The following is a 14,539-nucleotide window of genomic DNA, read 5'->3' on the forward strand; positions in this document are numbered from 1 at the left end:
GCCGGAATGAGCAGAATCTGATGGCTGGTGCGTCTAACTTGGAAAGATTTTCCTTACTTTCGAAGGAACGATCTCCTTCCATGTTTGACTCGCACACTTTAAGGAACATTGATGGAAAATCAGTTATGCATAATTTGAATGGAGACATACAAATATGCCTTCCATTAGAAGAAGAAGGGAATATGGAAAGAAATAATCTAGCTGACACGAATTACTTGGATGATGGGGAGAATGACTTGGATGCTGGGGCGGATTCTATGGATGGATCGGATAATGGGTTGGTTGGTGGAAATGGGTCTCTTATGGGTCAACGTTCCTATAGAAATGTTGTTTCATCTTGTGGGGCTGGGAACAACACCCATAGGGCCATACAAGAGAAGGAATCTTCAAGCTCCATTTACCATGGTAGTGGTGATCGGGTGATGACCCTGTCTAGGCATGGTGAGCAACATGAGAATGGTCAGTGTCAAGCACTGCAATGGTACAATAATGTCATCTCGTCACTCAACCCTCTTGAGATTAATGGTGGCACGGTGGTGGTTAATCATAAGGAGGTAGAGCAGATAGACAAAACTCTCTGCGAAAGGGAGGCTTTGGATCTGGTTACTGGAAGACAGGGAAAGGGGAAACACCTGACCAATACAGAGCAGACTTTGCGAAAGTCTGGCCGTATTGCCTCATCAAAAAAATAGTAAATGAAAGCCCTCTATTGGAATATTAGAGGTATAAAGAAGGCTGCTGCAAGGTTAGCTTTGAGGAATATTTTAAGGGACAAAAGACCTGATTTCCTTTGCATTGCCGAACCTATGATTCCCTCTGACGCCTTTCCTACGTTGTTCTTCAACAAACTGGGTTTTGACCCTGATTTCATCCATAACGAGCGTCTAGGCGGAGTCTCAAATCTATGGCTGATTTGGCGAAGAGGCGTAGCAAAGCCTGTTGTGCTATCGTCTTCTGAGCAGCAAATCTCTGTCTCTGTGCAATGGGCTCAGGAAATTTTCATCTTATCTGTAGTGCATGCCAAATGCCTAAGAGCTGCTAGAAGAGAATTGTGGACCGACTTGGTGGCAACCCATCCTGGGCTGACTACTCCTTGGATGATTTTTGGAGATTTCAATGCCACCCTTCTCTCTTCTGAAAAAAGGGGGCCTGGAAGTTTCAACCTTGGGTCAGCGGGAGATTTTGGCGCAATGGTGGATACTTGTTCACTAATTCAAGTTCCTTCGCAGGGAAGGAAATTCACATGGACAAATAACAGGAGAAGGGGACATGTCTCTGCAGTACTCGATCGAAGCTTTTGCAATGAGGCCTGGATTTCATATTTTCAAGAATGTCACCAATTTGTCTTGCAGAGAGTGGCGTCTGACCATACTCCAATTTTGGTGGTGTCTGAAGGCTCTGAAAGACCAAAAAACTGTCCTTTTCGCTTCCAGAGGTTCTGGGCAGACCATGAGGGTTATCTAAATGCAGTTAAGTCCTCCTGGGTGAATGACATTCCTGGATCGCCAATGATGGTTATGGCTCAAAAATTAAAAAGATTGAAGGTCTTCCTGCGCTCCTGGGCAAAAGAAAATTTTCCAAATTTTAATTTGGAGATGATGGAAGCAAAAAAATGCATGGAGGAGATCCAGACTGAAATTGACAGAGATGCGATAAATGACTCAATTTATGCCAAAGAAGCTGATGCAAAGACCAGATATCTGAAGGCCCTGCAAAATTATGAGAAATTATGGGCTGAAAAATCTCGTTCTAGATGGAGGAATCAAGGAGACAGATGCTCAAAATTTTTTCACATCTCAGTGAAGATTCGGCGAATGAAGAACTCCATTAAATCTCTGAAGATGGTTGATGGGACCCTGATCTCTGATAGAGAGCAGATCAAGGAATATGTTGCGGGTTATTATGAGCATTCTCACAAAGGTACTCCCCTTACCAATCACATGGATTTATTGCAATGCATTCCTAATGTTTTGGAAGAATGGGATAGAGGTCAATTAGATGGTATTCCCTCTGACTCTGAGATTAAGAATGCGGTGTGGGATCTTGATCCAGATAGTGCTCCTGGTCCAGATGGATTTCCTGGAGCTTTTTATAAATCATGTTGGGACATCATATCTTCAGATTTGTGCAATGCTATCAGATGGTTTTTCAGAACCGGGTTCATGCCTTACGGCATTAATAATAATTTCCTGGTTTTGATTCCTAAAATTGAAGGAGCACTATCCCTTGACAAATTCAGGCCATTGTGCATGGGAAATTTTTCATGCAAAATAATATCAAAGATTCTGGCTATGCGATTATCGTGTGTTCTTCCAAAAATTATCTCTGAGGAGCAGGGGGCCTTCCAGAAAGGGAAGATCATTCATTCCAACATATCACTTGCCTCGGAGCTGGCAAACATGATGTTTGCATCCACAAGAGGTGGAGGTATGGGTTTAAAAATTGATATCCAGAAGGCGTTCGACACCATCTCTTGGAATTTTATTTTTCAGGTTCTGAGGAGATTTGGATTTTCTGAAAAATGGATCTCTTGGATCCATCAGATCCTTGTTTCTGCCAGAATCTCAGTTCTGTTTAATGGTGGCCCTGTTGGATTCTTTGGTGTGGAGAAGGGTCTGAGACAAGGAGATCCAATCTCGCCTATGCTGTTTATCATTGCTGAAGAGGTTCTTTGTAGAGGCTTATCTGAGCTCCTAGCCAATAACAGCATTAAAGCTCTATCAGGTCCGCGTGGGGCGATTATCCCTACACATATTCTTTTTGCTGATGATGTTTTTATCTTTTCTAATGCTTCCATCAGGTATGTTAAAAATCTCAATAATTTTCTCGCTAAATATCAAAGCTTCTCTGGCCAGAAAATAAATTTAGACAAAAGCAAGCTTTTCTTGGGATCTGTTCCTGCCTCTAGGAAGCAAGACATTGCAGAAGAGCTTGGTATCTCCATTTGTAACTTTCCCACCCGCTATTTGGGGGTCGAGATCTTTAAGGGAAGGCTGAAAAAGGAGTCGCTTATCCCCATTCTGGATAAAGTCAAAGGGCGTCTAGCAGGATGGAAAGGGAAGATTTTGTCCATGGCTGGACGAGTGGAATTGGTCCGCTCAGTGATCTTGGGAATGATGAACCATAGTTCAGCTGTATATTGGTGGCCTTCATCCCTTATTGCAATAATGGAGAGGTGGATGAGAAATTTTATCTGGACAGGTGAGATTGATACCGCAAAAAAAATATCAGTCAGATGGGATCTTTGTTGCAGGCCTAAGGATGAAGGTGGTTTGGGACTGAGAAGGCTCAGAGACATAAACAAAGCCATGCTCTGTAATATGGTCTGGAGGGTCAAGCATGAGAATTCCTTAGCATGCAAATTCTTAAGGGCGAGATTTTTGAGGGGTGATGGTTCCTTCAAAAAGTCCTATAAGCCTTCATCGATTTGGCCAGGCTTTAGGAAGATGTGGGACTTCATGACCACCAAAGAAGCCTGGATGATTGGAAATGGGGACAGCATAAATTTCTGGTCAGATAAATGGTTGGGCGGCAAATCCATCCTAGAGCTAGTTGGCCTGGAGGGAGAGTCGAGTCTTCTCTGCAAGGGAAAGGTCAGTGACTTCATTGACAATTTTAAATGGAAATTGCCAAATGTTATCTCCCCTTTGCTGCATGATATTTTTGAGAAAATTCGAACCATTAAAATTCCATCTTATCCCTGTGAAGATATGTGCCTGTGGAGTCTATCATCTGATGGGATTTTCAACTCTAATTCTGCCTGGGAAGATATTAGGATTCGTTACCCGAAAGTGCCATTTTTCTCTTTGATTTGGGGTAAAAAGATGCAACCCAGGGTGTCTATCTTTGGTTGGAGAATGGTGCACGACAAGCTTCCTACAGATGACGCTATTCAAAAGAGGGGCATAGTCCTTGTCTCTAAATGCAGCTTATGTGGAATGGAGGCTGAGACATCGTCTCATATTTTCCTTCAATGCTCCTACTCCGAAGAAATATGGCTCTCTTTTTGTGGATGCTTCAATGTGCAATGGCAGCCTGCTGGAACCATGGCCGATTTCCTCACATGGTGGAGAAGAAAACAGAAATCAGTTTGCTGCAAAGAGGCATGGATCATGGGGTTACTAACAGTGGCTGATCACATTTGGCGCGAAAGAAATATAAGAAGGCATGATGGCAAGGAACGACCGGCAAGATACCTGAAGCAGATGATTCTAGAGGATATTCAGTTTGCTAAGCCAAGCACTAAAGGTGAAGTCAAGACAATGTCCGATCTCATTTGCTGCAGGAAGCTTGGTATTCCGATTCAGCGATCTCCACCAAAAGCAATCTTAGAGGTTTTCTGGTGTAGACCCGAGGCAAATTGGATTAAACTGAATTTTGATGGAAGCTCAAGGGGGAACCCAGGTCGTGCAGGTGCAGGAGGAATTTTTCGTGATCACAGGGGAGGCGTTCTTGGATCCTACAAAATTTTTATGGGTGTCTCGGGAGTCTTCGAAGCTGAAATCGAAGGCCTAATGGTGGGGCTGATGCGTGCTAGGGAGATGGGCATTCCACGTCTGTGGGTAGAGACGGATTCTAGTGCTGTTGCAATCTCTATCCAGCAAAATAAAATTCCATGGTTTGCGTTACAGAGATGGATATTCCTCCAGCCATATTTGGAGAGTATAACATGGAAAATAACTCACAACTTCAGAGAAGCGAACTCAATTGCCGACTACCTGGCTAGAGATGCGGCGAAGACAGGGATATCAGCCATAAATGTTGACTTTCCTGCCAACATTAAGGATTTCATCAGAAGAGATGCTGATGGCAGACCAAACTATAGATTTGATTAGTGGGATTCTCTTTCCCCTGCTGATGGCAATGCCGAAGGTGGGGGTCAGGGAATCGATTTTAATTTTGATCCACTCTATTTTCTCAGTTTGATGTAGCTCTGTAATTTCTTCCTTTTTTCTCCCTTTTTAATATAATGACTTTCTAGCGAAAAAAAAAGTCCAGGTATTTCTTCGCCGTTGGGGTCTATGAGTTTCACAGCTTTGCATGGTAGAATTTCTTTAACAGTGAATGGCCACTCCAGTTGGGCCTGAATTTTCCTCTTGGGTCATGAATTAGGGTTCTTTGTTCTCGAAGAACAAGTTTGCCTTCCTCTATGTGACGGGGCTTCACATTTTTGTTAAAGGCCCTGGCCATTCTCAGTTGATACTTCTTCAGATTATCCATGGCCTTCATCTGCCTTTCATCAAAAAAATTGAGCTCGTCATATCTGGCCTTCACTCACTCTCATTCAGGTAGCTGACTATCAAGAAGCCCCCTTAGGGATGGTACCAGGATTTCCACGGGTAGAACTGCCTCAACCCCATATACCAAAGAGAAAGGGGTTGCCCCTGTCGAGGATCGTATAGAAGTCTGATATGCCCATAAGGCAAGGGATAACTTATCAGCTCAATCCTTGTGTGTTTCCACCATTTTCTATAGAATGCCTTTGATATTCTTGTTAGTTGCTTCTACCGCCTCATTGTCAGTCAAGCCCCAGAAGTGGGATCCCTAATCTGATATCAATTCTTAAGGTACTCCATATCGGGAAATGATGTTTTCCTAGAGAACTTGACCACCTTAGCAGATGTGAGGACTACATAGGACTGAGCTTCTATCCACTTCGTGAAATAATCAATGGCTACCAAGATGAACTCGTGGCCATTGGATCCTTTAGGGTTGACCTTTCCAATGATATCAATGCCCCAAGTGGAGAATGACCAAGGTGAACTGAGCGAATGCAACTCTGTTGGTGGGATATGTATGATGTTAGCAAATATCTAACACTTGTGGCATTTTTTGACAAAGTCCACACAATCTGCTTCCATTGTGTTACAGTAATATCTTAGCCTAAGGATCTTCTTAGATAAAATCTTGGCATTCATGTTGGGTCCATAGAGACCTTGATGAATTTCTTCTATGATAGCTGTAGCTTGTTTCGCATCTACACATAACAACTGTATTCTGTCATAGGATCTTTTATATAATAAATCCTCCTGAAGAATAAACTGGGTGGCATATCTTCTTAGAAAATTCTCCCTGTCAGTTACTTCAACTGGATACTTCTTTTCCCTGATGAAATCCACTATATGAGCGAACCAAGACCGACCATCCATAGTGAGAGAGTTCACCGAATTCTGATAAATGGGCCTGCTTCTTTGTTCTACCAAGAGTGATTGAACTCTAGACATAAAGTTGCACTCTATCATAGAAGCCAAGGTTGCGAGGGCATCAGCAAACCTGTTATTGGCCCTCTGAAAGTATTCGAATGAAATTTTTTCAAAGTGTTCAATCACCTCTTCCAGATGCTCTTGATATGGTTTCAGCTTCTCATCTCTAGTTTTTCACTTTCCTTGTGTCTGATAGATGACAATGGATGAATCACCATAAACCTTGATCCTTTTCACCCTAATAGTTAAAGCAGTTTCGAGCCCCAAAGCACAAGTTTCATATTCGGCAATATTGTTGGTACAGGGAAAGTCGAGGCGAAATGATGAAGGCAAATAAAGGCCGTCAAGAATGATAAGTAATATTCCTGTGCCACATCCCTTCTGATTGGCTGCTCCATCAAAGAATAATTGTCATTCATTAACAGTATCTTCTTCCTCTATTGTTGCGATTCCTCCATCGGAAAAGGCATCATCCAAGGATCTTCCATCTTTTGTGGGCTGAGCAGCCAAATGATCAGCTATGGCTTGCCCCTTGATAGATTTCTGAGTAACATAGGCAATGTCAAACTCTGATAGCAAAAGTAACCAATGGGCCATCCTTCCTGTTAAGGCCGGTTTCTCGAAGAGATATTTGATGGGATCCATCCTTGAGATCCAGTGCACTGGGTAAGAAACCATATAGTATCGCAACCTTTTAGTTGTCCAAATCAACGCAACACAAGTTCTCTCCAAAGATGTGTACCTTGTCTCATATTCTAGAAACTTCTTGCTGAGGTAATATATGGCATGCTCTGCCCCCCTTTTCTATTTCCTTCTACGCTAGCAAAGAGCCCATGGAATATTCTCCCATGGATAGATACAATAGAAGTGGTTCTCCTTCCACTGGCGGTGTCAATACTGGTGGGTTTATAAGGTAGCCCTTGATCTTGTCAAAGGCTTGTTGGCATTGGTCATTCCATTCCATTGGCTGATCTTTCTTCAACAACTTGAAAATTGGTTCGTAGATTGTAGTCAACTGAGCTATGAATTTGCTAATATATTGGATGTCACATAGAAATCCTCGTATTTGCTTCTCAATCTGATGCATGGGCATTTCTTAAATTGCCTTGATCTTGATAGGGTTGACTTCAATGCCTCTTTCACTCACCAAGAAGCCTAACAACTTTTCCGTCATTGCCCCGAATACACACTTCTAAGGGTTCAACTTCAACTGATACTTTTTAATTCTTTCAAAGAATCGCCTTAGTGCTGGAATATGCCCCTACCGAACTTTAGACTTTACTATCATGTCGTCCACATAGACTTCCACATCTTTGTTCATCATGTCATGTAATATGGTCGTGGCTGCTCTTTGATAAGTTGCTTTGGCATTCTTCAGTCTAAAAGGTATCACCTTGTAACAATAGGTTCCCCACGGAGTGGTGAAGGCTATTTTCTCACGATCCTCTGGGTGCATGCTTATTTGATTGTATCCCGAGAATCCATCTATGAATGATAACAAAGCATGCTTGTAGACACCCAATCTTGTCACCCTCCTCTGGCTATGATGAAATATGGATCTTGGGTGCGACTTCCAGCTTCCGATAAATAGAGATGCTGATAGAAACATTCCCTATCCAAAACCCTAGAGTCCCCACGCAAGAAAGAGGAAGGTCTAATTTTGAATTTTCATATATGAAGGAATTTGGTCAAGATGACCATACAGATAAATAGAGCTCAGGGATATTTTCAAAGGTTGTGTTTCGTTGTAAGGGAAATTAAAAAGAAGGGAAGTGAAATTTTCATACTTAAAAGGAAAATGTATGTAATTATCCCATGTGACTATAACATTTTCAAATTATTCTATATTTGGTTATGAAATTTCACTTCACTTTACATCCAAAACCCTTTGCCATAATATGTAAAAAAAAAAAAAATTATATGTAAAATATATCATTACTTAAATATGGTTAAAAAATTAAGTAATTTATATAATCACATTGGATCATATGGGATAGTAATTATAAACATTTCTTTTTTAAGTATGAAAATTAAAAAATCACTTTCCTTCTCTTTAAATCCCCTAACAACCAAACGGAACCTAGTGGAAAGATGTAACTCCAGAAAAGGGTGTTCTTTCAGTTTAAATTAAATCCAAGCACAAGCCCAAAAACACTTTTTTAAAACCAGAAATATAAATCACATGACCGAGGCCCATGCCCATGTCCACATCACACAGACCGAGATTGGCTTTGTCACACTCGTTTTTGCTTTCATAAATCAAACTTGGATGGTAATGTGTTCGAACCTTGAAGTTAAGGAAACAAGCAAGATAGGATATTGATGAGGCCAAATATGTCCTCATCCTCAGCACGACTGAGGAGTGTATACAGATCTGCTACCTCGGCCTCTCCTCAGGCCAACCTGCCACCTCGGTCTCTCCACAGGTTAACCTACCACTTCGTTCTCTCCTCAGGCCAACCTGCCACCTCAGTCTCTCGCCAGGCTGACCTGCCACCTCGGTCTCTCCACAGATCGACCTACCACCTTGTTCTCTCCTCAGGCCAACCTGCCACCTCGGTCTCTTGCCAGGCTGACCTACCACCTCGGTCTCTCCAAAGGCTGACCTACCCCCACAATCAAATAAGGTGCCCAGAATCGTACACATGCCCACTTCTACATTCAAGGGATGTGAGCCCTAATTATAGGGGTAGGAGCCAATCCACTCACATCACCAAGGTGTCCACACCTCTCATGGCTTGTGCCTTTAGGATAAGAGAGGAATATTCCTGGAATACGCCCTGAAATTTGGAATATTTCCAAAATCGTAGAGCCATCCTCCTTAAGGAATCCACACCCAGTAGGACTCTCCACCAACATTCATCTTTCTTCCTACATCAGTAGCTTATAAATACTAAGGTAAGCCTCCATCATGGAGGATCGATTACTTTTTTTTACTAAAACTCTGTTGAGTATCTGCTGTGGAAAGTTTTGACTTAGGCATCGGAGAGTCCCTTATAGGGTTAGCCTGGCTCTCCCCTGTCTTCTCTTCTGTGCAGATCTGCTGGAGCATCAGGAGTTGCAAGAAAGATCGGTTGGTCAATTTTTACTGCATCAGATTGGCGCCATCTGTGGAAAACTGATGTAAGAAGCTACTTTAATCAATGCAACTAAGAAGTGAGAAGGTCGTCTCCTCCACGACCACATGAGCAAGATCACCTCGTGGTTTGCTACCCGAACAAGTAGAGGAGCCTCGCCCACCTCCAATGCCTGATCAAGAGAATGCCCCAGAAATAGAGGGACCCTTACCAAGACCTTCACAAGATCAGGCCGATGTAGGGGTTACTCCAGGGGAGGGAGAGTAGTGCGATCAAAATCCTTAGCAATCTCGCCAAGGACCTTCGTCCTGGATGACCCCCCGATCGTGGAAGAAAAAATCCAGAGCTTGCAATTGCAAGTGTTGGGAACCAACACCCTGGTGCGGGACTTCATACATTAGTTCGACTCAGCACTTCCTCTCCCTCGCACAGGCTTTGCTCAGCTGCTCAGGCCAGCTCCGAATATGCGACTTCGGGACAAAACACCTGATAACAGTGTCGAACCTCAATCAATAGCAAGGAGGGGATCTGTTAGGACGTCACGAACAGGTCTCTCAGTGCCACCACCTCGATCTCCCATCGAGAAATGTCAGCGAGGGCCTTCACCTGCCTAGAACTTGAGGGCACGTCATTCCACTTGAGACCGGAGCCCCGAGAGACGAGATGCCCATAGGTTTCCACCCAGGACAGGGGAATGTCAGGACTCCCCACATAGGCCATCTAGGGCCGAGCGTCAGCACGGACAAGACCGACCTGACAAGCGTCAGGATCATCGAAGAAGCACCAGGTGAGCTGAATGCGAACGTCGCTCCTCGGGCCGTCAAGCCTAGGAGAGAAGGGACGACCTGGAATAGCCCATCCAGTGTTTCACTGAATAGATCGAAGGAATGCAGAGTTAGAGGCAACCGGCTGACATAATGGTGACCCCAGCCCATAATGCACTATTCGATGAAAGGGCAACAAGGGACTCATCAACCCCTTTCTTTTGCTATTCTTTCACTAAATTTCTTCATTGGAGTTACGTCCCACTGTCTCAGGATATAAGGGAGTAGCATTACAGTCTTTTATAAATCAAGTTAAACTTATTTTTAACAATTAATCACAAACAAAGTATAAAAATTAAACTATGAAGTCACCTCACATCTTGTACATATAATACAAAATTTAAAATAAAAACTTAAGAGAAAAAGCGCTACTCATTTATGAGCGCTTGTGCCCATACATAAGGATGGTGAAATAACCACCCCACCCTAACCTGTTAGATTATACTTGGGTGTACATTTTCATTGGCTCCCATACTAACATAGATGCTACTGGACCATCAGCATTCTCTCTCCCAAAAAAATTTTAGTCGATCCATGTTAACCAAAGGCTTCCTTAATTAGATAATCTTCATTAATTAATCCAATCTATCGAGTCATTCCTTGTTGCATGATAGGAGCCATCGCTGGTACTCCACGGTTCTGCCTTTCCATGTTACCATGCCATCCTGCAAAATCAAATTCATCAAAATTCATGACCAAAGAATCAATCTCCTTCAATTTAATATATGTATGTTAAAAAGCAAGGCCTGCTTCTCTATGTGTAAGTTAAAGATAAAATATTAATCCATAAATATATTCAAATGTTTGAAGACAAAGTAAAATAAGCAATCACAAATCAAACTATGACATCAAATTTAATGAGGAAAACCGTGCAAGATAAAAAGAAAAATCATAAAATGAATCCATTAAAATCAAACGAGAATTGCAATTTTTTCTGTGCAAGTTTTTGAGGTTTACAAAAAGAATAAGAGGAAAACAATCATTTGAAGATAATAAAGTTTATCTCATACTCACCAATAAGATGGATGATTTTTTCTACCTCTAAATGCCCCAAAAGTATCTTCCAAAGATGTGGAGAAAACAATACAATAAAAACACAAGCAATCGTTCTCATTTTCCTGTTGAATCAAGAGCTTGAAAGATAGTAGAAATGGCATCTGGAATGGCATGAGATGTGAGAGAAAGTCTGCTGTAGACTACCTTTCTTCTTTTTAAAGAGACCTTCAAGAGCAATGTTTTTGACTTCTCAAAGAAACTATTTGTTCTACTGCTCAAACCCTCTCTCTAACTCTTCTTTTCCACTTGTTTTTCTTGAAAGAAGAAAAGATAAAGAAAAAAAAAAAACTCCACTTGTTTTCAAGTGAGTCTCCATTTTCTACAGAATTCACTGATTCACATAAATTGGACCTCTTCATCACATGGGTTGGGTCATAGCTGTTTAATTCCTCGAATTATTTATGGTCAAACCAAAAAACCAAAATTTACTAATAATTAGGGTGAAACTGAACTAAATCCGTTGACTTAAAAAAGTTTGCATTTTTTTGAAATCATTATAAAAACAACGAAAAATTTTCCCCAACCAAATAAAGTCCAAATAATTCGGGTAATATAAAAAACAGAAAAGTAAAATAAAAATTCCCATTCACTTTACAACCGTTGGGATTTTTTTTTGTTGTCATTAAGGAACCTAGTTAGCTTGGATTTAGGATTAAAAAACAATTACTTGGAGTGTGAGAAACAACTTTACAACCTCCACTCATGGATTATTTAAACAATATTAAATAATTAAATAAATCTCTCGCATGGTTTATTTAAATAATATAGGAAACAACTAGTGCTAACCCTTACAAACAAAAAGCTTACAGAGCCTCCATATGGCCACACCTCACAAAAGAACAAGAGCGAAAAAGTCATAGGCCCGCGTAATCACAACGTGTTATCACTACATAATTAATTGCCCAAAGGAATGGTATATTTAAGATGCAATACTCACTGTTTGCTACATAAAAGTATGAGTTGCAGCCCTATGTATAACATCCAAGTTAAGTTCTGCAATGATTTCGTGTAGAATTTAGTTTCATTAAATTAATTGAGAAGATTATGTGATTGAGATCCACTGATTTATTGCAATATAGAGTTGTATAAAATGTAGTAATTAGTCCATCTTGTTCCACACCCGAATCGGTGAAAGTTATTTTTGATTCAAGTATGACTTGTGGAGATACAATTGATGTTATGATTTTGTGTATGTTCTATTTTTAGTATTTTATTTTTACTCAGATAATAGTATTAGGTGAATTGAATGTTATAGTTTTGATATTTTATCATGCTTTGTGATTAACGAAACAAATCTTATTCCAATTTTTTTTGTACCACATTCATATTATACACATAATAAATTGATTGATAATGTAAAACGTGTACTAAAAGATATATATCTAAAAAAAAAAGATACGAATTTTTTGCCCAGATATTCTTAAGTTAAACAAATGTTTCTCGAATTCAAAATTCGAATTTTGTTTTCTCAATCCCAATTAAATAACTATAAGTTGGACCCGGATGGTGCAACTCCTAGCTAGGATGAAATTTGGCTGCTACCCACGTTGGACTTTAGGTCCTGTTTGATTTTGTTTTTTCTATTTCTATTTCTTTGTCTAGAAATAGCAAAAACGGTTTTTGCCGTTTCTGTGCTAAGAAATGATTTTTGGAATTGTAAAAAGGTGTTTGATTTTTCTGTTTCCCGAAACATTTTCAACAATGTAATCGAGTTCAAGACATGAGTAAAGGCACGACATTGTATGAATGCAACTTACGAGTGAAGGCATGACGTTGGAGTTGTAGGTATGCTTCATGGAAATGGACTTTAGAAGGATAAAGGTAATTTGAAACTGTGAGCTTCGCACAACCAAGTTGGAATAGACGCATCTGGATAACGAGAAATTTCAACTATGGGTTAGGGTTTGGGTAGGTCGAGTAAAGTATTGGGTTTCTTCACAATTTTCGTTGCTCCCACTTGTTTCTCCATTTCTGTTTCTAGACGCAGAAATAGGCATAAATTTTTATTTCTATTTCCAAAAACAAGTGAAACAAAAGAGAAAAATCAAACGGTTGTTGGGGTATTTTTCCGTTTCTGAGCATAGAAAAATGGAAAAATCGTTTCTGAAAACAAAATCAAAAAGGGCCCTAACTTTTCTGCTATTAGGGTCTTGTAGCCAAAGAAATGGAGTTCAGATCTGGTCCTCGTATGAGAATCATTCGCATACCATGCTTGATTCATACGTGGATTCGGACCTGATCCAAACTCAAAGATAATGGATATATATCGGGTAACAGTAAAGTTCCTGATGGGTAACAGCAAAAAATATTCCCCCCAACAATATACCCAATAGATTGAGATAGGGATAAAGAAGAAGAGAGAAACTTTTTTTTTTTTTTGGTAAGGAAGAGAGAAACTAACCTATGAACATGTCGAATCCACGGATTTTGAGCTCTCTGTACTCTTGACGCAAGGCACATGACTCACAGCAGCAATGAACAAGGCAATCCCCACAGGAACTCCCTTGCAGGTTATATTGATGCCTCATCCTGGACCGATACATACACGAATAGAACGGATGCAAGCAAGTGAAGTGCCTGAGAAGTGCATAGATTGCTCCATTTAGAAATCCAGAGGGGGATCCTCTATCGAGGATATCAGTGATCTGGCCGAAGGTGATGCAGGGACACCAACATGTTATACAAACTGCAAATCAATCCTTCATGATCAGATTTTAATTAATGTGAAGTTTTTGGACAGAAATTATGGGGAGTTTTTGTATTTTAGAAAGAAAAATGGTACCATGGTATAAGAGCAAAATTAGATTAATTAGAGTACTTACAGTTTGTAATATCTCCACCGGCGCAGCAAAGGGCGGAGGACCAAGGAACTGGAGCTTGAGGGCGAGGTGGAGGAGCATATGTGGGAGTAGTCCAATTATACGTCTGGTTTGCTGAACTCACTGGAATGCTGGTGGCCGGGGCTGCACCGAAAGGTGGAAGAGGTGGGGCAGTGGCAGAGGACGACGCTGGGGTGAACTTCTGGTTGACACTTAGTGTCTCAGACGAGTACATGTTTCTTACCTTTCAATTGATCCAAGGAGGTTTAAGGAGGTCTATAGGCTTGATCTGTTTGTGCATACAGAGAGAGAGAGAGAGAGAGAGAGAGAGAGAGAGAGAGAGAGAGAGAGAGAGAGTCACATATATAACTTACAATACTTTTGTAATTATCTAGTTATATATATATTAGTCACTATCTGTCTTCCATGGTGAGAGGGGCTGATTGGGATTATTTGAGCACTTTTAATTTGTGCAAAGGCTCTACAAATTGAGCTAATTCCAATTTTAATTTGTCACCTATCAGTTTCGTGTTTTTGATTTAAACTGCTTTCTCCTTGTT

The 14,539-nt window shown here is 40.8% G+C and overlaps 1 protein-coding gene across 1 annotated transcript; it reads right to left on the reverse strand.

Moving 5' to 3' along the window:
- Positions 1–10,376: 10,376 nt before the first annotated feature.
- Positions 10,377–14,277, reverse strand: LOC122067654 (protein PLANT CADMIUM RESISTANCE 2-like). The gene is made up of 3 exons (XM_042631495.1): positions 13,983–14,277; positions 13,562–13,846; positions 10,377–10,769 (listed from the first exon to the last, which is right to left on the reverse strand). The coding sequence occupies exons 1-3, from the start codon at positions 14,212–14,214 to the stop codon at positions 10,690–10,692; spliced, it is 597 nt and encodes a 198-aa protein (XP_042487429.1). The 5' UTR covers positions 14,215–14,277; the 3' UTR covers positions 10,377–10,689.
- Positions 14,278–14,539: the final 262 nt, after the last annotated feature.

This window comes from Macadamia integrifolia, unplaced genomic scaffold (assembly GCF_013358625.1).
Source record: "Macadamia integrifolia cultivar HAES 741 unplaced genomic scaffold, SCU_Mint_v3 scaffold3039, whole genome shotgun sequence".
NCBI classification, from domain to species: Eukaryota; Viridiplantae; Streptophyta; class Magnoliopsida; order Proteales; family Proteaceae; genus Macadamia; species Macadamia integrifolia.

Coding starts and splice junctions, on each gene's coding strand:
- LOC122067654 (XM_042631495.1), bottom strand. CDS start 14,214: ATGTACTCGTCTGAGACACTAAGTGTCAACCAGAAGTTCACCCCAGCG. Junction 13,847..13,982: donor CGGTGGAGATATTACAAACT/GTAAGTACTCTA, acceptor ATTGATTTGCAG/TTTGTATAACATGTTGGTGT. Junction 10,770..13,561: donor TGGATTCGACATGTTCATAG/GTTAGTTTCTCT, acceptor TTGATTTTGCAG/GATGGCATGGTAACATGGAA.